An 11,323-nucleotide genomic window follows, 5' to 3' on the forward strand; every position below is an offset into this window, starting at 1 on the left:
ATTGTTGTTTGGCGGGTCCGGGCTGGGGATTCGAACTCGCCACCTTAGGTGTACGTGGCTGGCGCCTTAGCTGGTTGAGCTATAGGTGCCGAGCCGAGATCTCAAAGTTTTACCAGGTTAAATAGGATTACAGAGACCTTAGTATTCCCAGTGTGCAAAAGAAGCAGAAAAAAGAAATATAGTCCTAAAAAAAAAGCTAGTCTAGTACAAATTTTAAATGATTCCCCAGAGCTTTTCCTAATGTCCTTGTAAGCATAAGAGTAACTCACCAAGTCAGGTGTGGTGGCTCAAACCTGTAATCCTAGCATTCTGAGAGACTGAGGAGGGAGGATCCCTGGAGCTCAGGAATTAGAGACCAGTCTGAGCAAGAGCAAGAACCTGTCTCTAATAAAGATAGAAAAAAATCAAGTGTGCATTGTGCTGTAAACCTTGTAGTCCCAGCTACCTGGGAGGCTGAGGCAGAGGATTGCTTGAGCCCAGGAGTTTGAGGTTCCAGTGAGCTACAATCTTGCCACTGCACACTATCCAGGGGATAGCAAGAATTCCCCCCACCTCAGAAAAACCTCTTAATGTGTGAAATTGGTTTGAATTCATGTTAAACTGTCATAAGGAAACCCCATGAGACATTTCTCGTCCACCTTGATGGACATAAATATTTTGAAATGCAGGTTTCTAATCATATTGTGAACAACTACAAAACCTATATGAGTTGTCTGAAGTGTTATCATTTACAGGTTTGTGACGCATTCCTGGATCCTCCAGCCAGCTCAACATCCGCTCCTCCAGGACGGGGTCCTAATTAAGGTCCTCCCAAGACAGACTTCATTGGATCCACGCTCAAGAGGACTCTGTTAAGTTTTCCAGACCCTTTTACATCACTGTAAAGTGCCAAGGCCTTAAGATTTGGGTACGTGTATTACAACGGCAAGAGTGCCAGCACCAGCAAAAGATCCATTGGACCCGTCAGCTCCTCTCTTTCACCAAGCAGACATAATAATCTTACCAAGAGAGCAGAGTAAGCCAAGTGCCTCTGTGTGACACCACTGCCAGCTGATAACACATAAGAAAAAATAACTAATTTAGCCTAGAGCCTATCTGTTCTTGAGAAGCTGGAATTTGAAGGAGCTATTCTGATATCTGTGCTGCTAGTAAGTGGCTAATAGCATTGTAAGTGACTGATAACATTATAGACTGGATTGGTCCCTGAGTTCAGAGACTGAGTTGCAATTGAGTGAAAAATAGACAACGAAATCTTGAAGAATTGCAATACGGTACAAGCCAAATTTAATCTTCTCCGAGTAATGTTGGTTGAACTGAGCAATTGCTAAACCAAACCTGTATTAGGACTGGTTATTTGGGTGTCTCTCTTTGTCATTGTTGCTTCTTGCTGTTACATTGCTCCCTGTCTTGTAGGTCCAAATGTTCTCAGATAATTCACATTGCCCTGATTGTGGACAACAGTGGTTCCCTAGTTTAGAATTAGGCCATTGGTTGTACCAAACTGAACTTGTTGAAAATGAATGTTACCAAGTATTTCTAGACCGTATTAACAGAGCCGATTATTGCCCTGAGTGTTATCCTGATAATTCTGCTAATAGAAGCCTTGTTCTTCCATGGTCTTTCCCACTTGAGTGGGCTCCCCAGAATCTTACCAGATGGACCTTTGAAAAAGCTTGCCATCCATTTCTTCTGGGTCCTCCACTGGTTAGAAAAAGAATACATGACTCCAGAGTAGCTGGTTTTAACCCTGCATTACAGTTAATCTTGACCAGAACAGACAAAACCTTAAATAAAAAACTCGGCCAAAGCAAATAACTTCTCTAACAGTCATGATCATCAAGATTCTAAAGGGTTTTGTGCTAAAAGCCCAAGGAATATGGGGAAAAAACTAATAATTTTTAAACCTGACCCATGCTATCACTACTTTGGAAAACTGCTTCAATTGCTGGATCTGTTTCTGTGGCCTATGCATATGTTGTTCAGCATGAATTTAGTCAGTATTCAAGCCAGACTGTTCATCTAGAACTAGACTAAGACTAATCCACATTCCCTCTAAGCAGTGTTTTGGAACTATGTTGCCACTCTTGAAAAGTTGCAGAGCCTAATTATTGACATATGACAATATGGATCCTTAGAATAATAAGATAATCCTAGAAAGAGGCCCCATACTGTGTGCTGAATAATGGTATTTCTAATGGTAACTTTTGTGGGAAAGCATTTTCATTGAAGCTGGATCTTAGATTATTCCAGTAAATTATAAAAAGAACTTAGTTCTAAATTCCACCTCTTATATACATTGATCAACTATGGGGTGTGTGTGTGTATGTGTGTTTATATATATCATATAATTTATTCTTATATTGCCATCTGTTCATCATTGATTCTGGCCGATCAGTGTGGCTGTGACATTGATAGCTGGTCACTGTTAGAGAAGTCACATCTGTTAGGCAATATTTAACATAGGTTATGTAAAAACATGCAGAAATGCTGCCAGTCTGCACTTAGTTGGCTTTACATAAACAAAGATTAGCCTGTCTTTGAGGTAACTGAATTTACAATGTCCTCCCCTGGCCTGGAAATGGAAAAGTACCTGTACTATGAGATACATGACAAAAAGAATTATCAAGCCTCACTTCATATATGTTAAGAACAGTCTAGAACAAGCATCTTTCTTAGTACTATGCTAAGAAGGTCTTGCTGAACATTGGCCACATTCTGGACTTCTCGTTACAAAAAGCGTAGATCCAGAATTAGGACTAAGCAATTTAGAAAAAGCTATTGAAAACATCTCAGAGGCCTCTGAACAATTCTTAAATTAATGTTTAAGATGCTAGGTATCTAGTGCTCGTGTATTACCTCAACAATGTTACCAAGGTCCCAGGCTTTTTCTTTCCCCTGGGATCCTTATCCTTATCATGTTTGCTTTTTGTCCTTTTAGTGGTTTCCTCAATGAATGCAATATGGCTTGTTGTTGCACCAGATATTTTAATCCCAGGCAAAGGCTGAAAGTATCAAACAGCAAAAAGGCTTTCTCCTTTCAAGTCTATCTTATTTGGGAATAAAATCTTTCCCCAAAGTCCATAGCAGGTTTCTTCTTACATCTCATTAGAAGACACTGGTTTAGGGCACCACCTATGGTTCAGTGAGTAGGGTGCCAGCCCCCTATACCGAGGGTGGCAGGTTCATACTCAGCCCTGACCAAACTGCAACAAAAAAGGCCAGGTGTTGTGGCAGGCACCTGTAGTCCCAGCTACTTGGGAGGCTGAGGCAAGAAAATTGCCTAAGCCCAAGAGTTGGATGTTGCTGTGTGCTGTGATGTCACGGCACCCTACTGAGGGCAACAAAGTGAGACTGTCTCCAAAACAAAAACGAAGAAGAAGAAGAAGATGATAGTGGTTCACTTGGAAGCTTGGCAAAGGAGAACATTGCCTGGCATGGCAATCTACTGATAAAATCAGGGCTCTTTGAGACGAGAGAAGTGAGAAATGAATGGCTATTGGAATGCAACAAATGATACTTGCCACATGTTGTGGAATCTAAAGTTATTTGTTAGTCTGTATAAAGAATGTACCTTAGGGATCTATCCTGTACCTGCCTTATGTCTATCCTGATGGAGGTTCTCTCTTGTTATATTGCTAAATAAACTGTGTGGGCTGCTAAATGGAGTAAAGACTAGTAAGTTTGTCATTAACCTTTAATTACAAACTCCTTCGCTATCCTAAAAAGTGAAAATTTACTTTGAGATAGTGCTTTTGAGGGTAGTATTATGATCAATATTGTCTCCTATTTTTTTTTCAGTTTTCAGAAAATGCTTATGCTACAAGGACACACACTAAGAAATACTCTCTATATGTGAAATTTTAAATAGCAAAAGAGAGAAAAGGTCTTTGTTTTCGTTTTAACCAGTCACTCCTTTATATAGTAAGGTCAGTTCAAAAGGACTTAGACCATTGATTTCTCAAATCAATACCTAAGTAGTACCTTATTCAAAAACACAGATTTCTTGGTCAACTATAGAAATTTTGATTCCTTAGGCAGCTTGTAGGGCCCAGGTATCTGCATATTATAAATAGCACCCCAGGAGATTCTTAGGCAGTGTTCTATGGACTGTACTTTGTGAAACACTGTAGTAGCACATCCATCGTGTTTACTTATCTGGCTTAAAAGAATAGGAGCTGAGACTCTTATAAAACTGCAAGGTAGTAATATTTATTGTACTTTGCTATGCTGGTGACATATAAAGAAGTTTCATATCAGACTGAAGATCACTGTTGATGTTTTAGGACAAGCTCAGTCCTGTTTTTCTCATTTAAACTAGTCAGAACAGCCCTCACAAACAGCCCTCATTTAAACTAGTCAAAACAGCCCTCACAAACAACTCTGTTCAGTGGCATTGTAAGCTACATATGTGAATATATGGGCAAAAGCAAGGAGTCAAAAATATTAAGGGTACTTTGCCTTCATACATGTTTATATTGTCATGCCTGTTACATGAGCAGCTCTCAGAAACCAGCGTCATGTAGAGCACATAAAATCAAGCACAGGAGAACATTTAGGAAGGCTTTGCAGCTTTGCAACTTAGATCTTTCGTGTATGACTTCATATGGCTTAAGATAGTGCACATTCTAAAAACCCATAGTTGATGTGAATAATGAGTTTTATTAAAACATAAGTAGTCTGTTAGAAATAATTATAACAACAAATGACTGGGGAGGTTATATGGTGTTTTAAATTGTATAAGTTATATTTGTCTCTTTTTTTAGTATGGAAGTATTGATAATATTTATAATGGTAGCATTTCTGAAGCAACCATTCTAACTACTTCCTATTTTATGGCAGACCTGGGAGTGGAAGGGTTAATGGAAACATGCTGGGGCAGATTGGGAAGAAAATACATCCACCAAAAAGGTGGAGGCTCTCATGGGATGTAGGTGACTGAGGTTAAGATTTATTACTAAGTTATAGAAGAAAGAACAGGCAAAAATAAGGCCACGGCATCCAAACACTGTGTGGGGATCTGTATATCCCTGGCTGTACAAGTGAGATGAGCCAGAGGCCTTTTCATCTCTCCAATCCCCCATGACAGCCCTTGAGTCTCTATGGTATTTTGGGGACACAACCTGAAAACTACTTTTTTTCGATGGAGAAATAATGGCCTTTTCACTAGCTGGTTTTGGTTTCTAATTCTGACACTATTAAACAACTTTGGGCATTTTAACCTATCTAGTTTCTTCATCTGTGAGATCTGTTTTGTAACCATACCTGCCTCACACTGTTGCGGGGTTTAAATGTGATAATATATACAATCATGTGGCCCAGAGTAAATCCTGAGGACAAGAAAGATACAGGGCAGGAAGGCAAAAGTTAGAACTAGGCAGTAAGGTAGAGTCATAGCACAGTGATTAAAGCCAGTTGTTAGAACATGATTCTGAATTATTTAAATGCTTCTTAAATCAGTTATGAAGATTAAATGAGTTAATATATAGTGCTTTGAATGCTGCCTGACGCAAAGCATTCAATAAATATAGATTTATAGTCATGTATGCTTTATTGTTATTTCTTTCCACAGCAGGATTGTAAATTGTTCAAGGGCCAGGATGTGTTTCTTATCTCTACGAGCCTAGAATGGCATCATTCACTAAAATAAACATGTTTAAAAATAAAAAAAGGTATACACTTAGTGTACCCTTATTGCCATACATTAGTCATGATGGCGTTTATATCTGAACTACCGTCCTGGAATTACTGATTCTTTTTTGATTTCCTTAGCTGCTAAACTTCTAATTTCCTTCTCTATTTAAAAAAAGAAATTCAATTTTTGTGTTTCCTGATACCTACTCCTTTCTCTCCCCAGGTTTTCTTCTTTTCCTCTCCTTTTCACTGACCCCCATGATAACACTAGCAGTTCATGGGATGGAGTGGAGAATGGATAAGATCCTGCTGCTCTCCCAGCCCCGATTTTGTCTCACAGGCAGCCTTTCTCTGTTCTGTATCCTCTCGGCTTATTACAACAAAATGCATAGGAGCCTGTGGTTGAAGCATACCTATGTAATACAAGGTCATTGCATGTGGGCTTACAGAGTTAATACTATGGATCTTTCCTTTTAATACTTTAACTACAAAGGTTAATATATTTCGTTTCTCAATTTTAAAATTGATTACCTATGTCAAATATACAGAAAAATGCAGAGAATAAATAAAAAGCACCTATGTACCTAGATCTAAAATACATTAACATTTTGCCATACTTAACCTCATTTTTTTTTTTTCCAAGACACTGTCTTTGTTGCCCTGGGTAGAGTGCTGTGGCATCATAGCTCACAGCAACCTCAAACTCTTGGGCTTGAGCCATCCTTTCTACTCCACCTTTTGAGTAGTTGAGACTGCTCAAAAGTTGAGACTGCACCTGCCACTCTTGCTCAGGCTGATTTTGAACTCCTAAGCTCAAGGGATCCACACACACACACACACCCCCCACAGAGTGCTAGGATTACAGGCGTCAGCCACTGCACCTGGTTCAGTTCTTTTTCTTTTTTAAGAAACTTTACATATACAGTTAAGATCCACTTTTTATTATACATTTCTACATAGGTAAACAATGCACTGAGTAAAAGAAGAATGGAATACTTTCAAAACTTGATTAGTTTTAAGTTCATATTTAAGCATATAATATGTATTGATTTGTAGTTACCCTTAGAACACATAATTTTTTTTTTTCCTAAGACAGCCTCAAGCTGTCCCCATGGGTAAATTGCTGTGGCATCACAGCTCACAGCAACCTCTAACTCCTCATCTTAAGTGATTCTCTTGCCTCAGCCTCCCAAGTAGCTGAGGCTACAGGCACCCGCCACAACGCCCACCTATTTTTGTTTTTGTTTTAGTAGTCGTCGTTTAGCAGGCTCAAGCTGGATTCGAACCCACCAAGGTCTGGTATATGTAGCTGGTGCCTTAGCTGTTTGAGCTACAGGCGCTGAGCCAGAACACTTAATTTTATATGTTGGAGTCTTCTAAACTTGGTCATGTGACTGCTGTGCAAAGGTGGTTTGGTCTACTGCACAGTGGCACCTACTAGATCAGATTGTCAAAGCATTTACAATTGTACAGGGAGATGAAGCAGACAGGGTATGTTTTTTTTTTTTTTTTGAGACAGAGCCTCAAGCTGTCCCCCTGGGTAGAGTGCCATGGCATTACAGCTCACAGCAACCTCCAACTCCTGGGCTCAAGCGAGTCTCCTGCCTCCGCCTCCCAAGTAGCTGGGACCACAGGCGCCCGCCACAACGCCCGGCTATTTTTTTTTTGGTTGCAGCCGTCATTGTTGTTTGGCGGGTCTGGGCTGGGGATTCGAACCCGCCACCTTAGGTGTATGTGGCTGGCGCCTTAGCCGCTTGAGCCACAGGCGCCGAGCCGACAGGGTATGTTTTTAAAGACAGCACAGAGCAGCAACATTTGCAGAGGGAAGTGAGGCAAATTTGTGTTCCTCTTGAGAGAGGTCTCAGGAAATCAAAAGTAAAGCATATCCCTCAGCCTAAAAGGAGAATATAAAACTTTATGGCCTTAACCTGTTCAAAGCCCTGAGGGAGTTTTCAGGGTCACAGGGAAGTAGAGATGACTGTCGTCAATGAGGTTAAATTTTATTTAAGTAGAAAAATGTATCATCACCTCCATGTATGAGGCACTGAAAACCAACATTTCACAGTTGAACTTGTAAGGGATTCACTAAAATAAGGGTCTTGTGTGCAGCACACAGGTCTTCATCAGATCCTTGTTGCAAAAGATATCTTTTTTTTAGGGATGCTTATGAAGTGTTTTTTCTACAGCTACAGAAAGTTTCCAACAACCTCAATTCTCATCAGGAACACTCAGGTTCCTAATGAACACATCTGATAGGGATTGGATACCGGTCAGAAGATCTACCTGCCTCTGGAACGGGGGCCTCCAGACCTCCCTCATACCCTGCTGTGTGACTTACTGTGAGGGTGTGTCAAGAAACTTGTTTGTCCAGCTTCCTTGCACTGTGAGCGGTGATGATTGTTTCTTTTCTTACTTTTTTTTGAGACAGAGCCTCAAGCCATCGCCCTGGATAGAGTGCTATGGTGTCACAGCTCACAGCAACTTCCAACTCCTGGGCTTAAGTGATTCTCTTGCCTCAGCCTCCCAAGTAGCTGGGACTACAGGCGCTGGCCATGACGCCTGTCTATTTTTTGGTTGTACTTGTTGTTTGGCAGGCTCGGGTTGGATCTGAACCCTTGAGCTCTGGTGTATGTGGCTGGCGCCTTAGCCACTTGAGCCACCCTGGTGGTTGTTTCAAAGAATGTGCATGAAGGGAGCTACAGAATTGATGGACGCTTTGTGACAGGAAAGGTGTATGCATGTTAAGCATTTGTAAGATTTTAGAAATATCTGTGCTGGCTTTCCTTTGTAGATTCCTTTTATTTTAACCTCATAACCAGTTTTCAATACAGTTTTGAAAGCATTCAGTTCTGTTTGTTTTCAACAAAGTTTACTGAGGATAATCTACATACAATAAATATACAGATTTTAAGTTTGGTGACAAATGGAACCACCACTTCAGTAAAGAGGAAACATTTTTATCACTTCAAAAAGGTTTCCTAATTGCTGTTTTCTAGTCCATACACCTTCTCCCAGTAACTGCTAATCTATTTTCTCTGCTGCTGGTCATAATCATTTGCCTGTTCTAGAACTTCATATAAATGGAATCATTTGACATGTACCTTTATGTGTGGCTTCTTTCACTCTTAGATTCTTCCAACTCTAAAAGGGATGACAAGGAACTCTACAAATTTGAGGCATTGCGCACTACCAGAAAGAAGAGTCTGTCCTTAATTCCTGCCTTCCATTTTATGTACATGATCACTATTCATGCTTTCATTCACTTTTTATATTCTTTTAAAATATGGTGTTCTTAAAAAAATACGGAGTTCTTAATATGTGCTAGACACTGTGCTAGGCATTTATGATCAAAATTTTCAACTGGTAAAATTAAGTTTTACTAAACAGTACTGTGAGAAAAATACAGAGAAGTCTAGTTAGCATCTTAACTAGGCTATAAAAAAGTAACACGGCCCAAAGCTAGACAGGATGTCCCAAGAGTTGCCCAATGAGAATACAGGTACATTTAGCTATAATATCTCATTCCCCGAGATATTATAGCTAAATGTACCTATATTTACAAAAATATAAATGAACTGAGATATTATAGCTAAATGTACCTATATTTACAAAAATATAAATGAACTGAGATATTATAGCTAAACGTACCTATATTTACAAAATATTCTCTCTGTGTTGGCTGTCTCTTTGAGGTTGTATGTATAGTATCTTGGGGACATGAGATAATATAGCTAAATGTACCTATATTTACAAAATATTCTCTGTGTTGGCCATCTCTTTGAGGTTGTATTTTTTTTATTTAATCCTCATAGCAATCCTTTATAGGTCATGAAGGTTAAGTAACTTAATTGATCAATTTGTTTTTGAGAAAATAAGACGAAACTATTAACAAAAATGATTTTATTTTTATTACTTACAATCTGCTTCTGATTTTGATTTCTTTTGTATAAAGCCCATAATAATTTTGCCTTATCTGTCTTCTTGGAGCACTGGATAAAAAGGCATTGCACATGTTTAAAGGGGTATCTGTCTCGGTATTTTACAATAAGATACCATTAGAAAACCAATCAGGTAGCAGTCCACATGTGTATTTCCTAGTACCTCAAGGCAGCCCTGTGCATTGTGACTTGTTAATAAGTGAAAACCTCTGATAGGCAGACTGTGAGAAAGTTATATGGGGAAAAAATTGAAGATGTAAAGGAAATAGTGACTTAAATTTCTAATCTTAGAGGTTTTTTTAGCTTTGTCTATTCTCTTTGAGATTTTGGTCCCTTGATCTTTTTATATTCTTTCACTTTCACTGGGATGTATTAGGAGATGTCCATGCAAGGTTAATAGTCTGGAGGTCTTGGTTTTATTTTTGTCTGTTAGCTTGTTTTTTGTAGTCTAGGATTTGGAGTTTGAATCTCCAAATACACTGGAAAGCTGGAAAGCAGTTTTTCTTTACTAAAATGTTCCAGAGAGCAGCTATTCAAACTAAGCAGATTGAATAAAGCTGAAATTGGCATTTCCCCTTTGTATGAATAAAAAGTCATTTAATTTTTTTCATTTTATTTTAGTTACTGTATGTATGCCTTGTTTCCTGGGTCCACGGGAAGCATGAGTCTGTTGGGACTTGGGACAAGAGGAAAACAAGACATCTTCACAAGGAAAATCAGACACTAAAAAAACTACCCCAAACTCTGAAGAGATAGAACACAAACATGACCGACAGTGGATTTAGGGATCCTCAAGAGGGTAAGACTAGTTTTTGTACAGCACTGAGGTTTGTGCTGTGGGAAACTAGGGCTGTGTGGAGAGAGAATTGTCTGATGACTTAGACCTGAAGTTTTGAAGTAAAAAAGCTTATTCAGTGGATCAGTTTGTTACAACTGTTACTATTCTTTCATATTTACTGAGTCTTACCATAATATGAGACCCTAATTATAAGAAGGATAATTGTCTTAAGAGACTCCAGTAATAGGAACCTATCGTATTGGAAAAATATAGTCCATCTTTTAAAAAGATGATAGACCTTTAGAGTTACGTTTCTAAAATTTATAAAAACCCTGTGATGTGCTGTATTTAGAGGGGATTGATCTTTCAGTTATAGGTAAGGATGGAATTTAAGATCTTTATCCTGCTTGTATTTATGAGATATAAAATTGGTAAAATATGAAATAGATTTTTAAGAAAAGAAAGAGGGTATTTTTAAAAAAAATCTTTTTATAAGCTGGGTACAGGGGCTCTTGCCTATGGCCCCAGAGTGAGACGAACTCTTCCCCCCACACCCTGCCCTCTTCTCAAAAACTACAAAAACAAGAAAACTTTTTACTGTCGAAGTTTTTAAATATTATGAAAGTAGAACAGGGTAATGAATCCCCCTGTGTATCCAACATCCAGCTTCAAGTCTTACCAACATAATGCTGAATTTGTTGCTTGCCCAGGATTATTTTAATGTAAATTCAAGACATCATATCATTTTATTTTACTTGTAAATACTTTAGTTTACATCTCCAAGAGATAGATTGTTTTTGAAAAATATAACCAAAATATAGAAAATTTCAGGCCATTTCAGTGACTCATGCCTGTAATCCTTGTACTTGGGGAGGTTGAGGTGGTAGGGCAGCTTGAGGCCAGGATTATGAGGTTGCCATAAGCTGTGATTGCACCACTGCACTGTAGTCTGGGCAACAGAATGAGACCCTGTCTT

The 11,323-nt window shown here is 38.9% G+C and overlaps 2 protein-coding genes across 5 annotated transcripts in view; both read left to right on the plus strand.

Moving 5' to 3' along the window:
* The window catches only part of LOC100940908 (torsin-1A-interacting protein 2), a 24,042-nt gene that overhangs the window by 5,179 nt on the left and 7,540 nt on the right, over positions 1 to 11,323 (plus strand). The window contains exons 1-2 of one of the 4 annotated variants that reach the window (XM_023510794.1): positions 853 to 907; positions 10,191 to 10,368. In XM_023510794.1, the coding sequence (XP_023366562.1) occupies positions 10,335 to 10,368 (34 nt within the window). In that variant the 5' untranslated portion in view covers positions 853 to 907; positions 10,191 to 10,334. Of the gene's footprint in view, positions 1 to 852; positions 908 to 1,088; positions 1,149 to 1,219; positions 1,272 to 10,190; positions 10,369 to 11,323 lie in introns of those variants that run through there. The other 3 variants (XM_023510793.1, XM_023510792.1, XM_023510795.1) reach the window with 3 other exon arrangements.
* LOC105886604 (torsin-1A-interacting protein 2) lies at positions 1,265 to 3,229 on the plus strand. Its single transcript, XM_012802725.2, has one exon. It carries the CDS (start codon positions 1,420 to 1,422, stop codon positions 1,813 to 1,815), a length of 396 nt encoding a protein of 131 aa, XP_012658179.1. The 5' UTR covers positions 1,265 to 1,419; the 3' UTR covers positions 1,816 to 3,229.

This window comes from Otolemur garnettii, unplaced genomic scaffold, assembly GCF_000181295.1.
Source record: "Otolemur garnettii isolate 467f Iridium unplaced genomic scaffold, OtoGar3 scaffold00016, whole genome shotgun sequence".
Lineage (NCBI taxonomy): Eukaryota > Metazoa > Chordata > Mammalia > Primates > Galagidae > Otolemur > Otolemur garnettii.

Excerpts from the sequence above, each read along its gene's own strand:
- LOC105886604 (XM_012802725.2), top strand. The coding sequence starts at position 1,420 with ATGTTCTCAGATAATTCACATTGCCCTGATTGTGGACAACAGTGGTTC.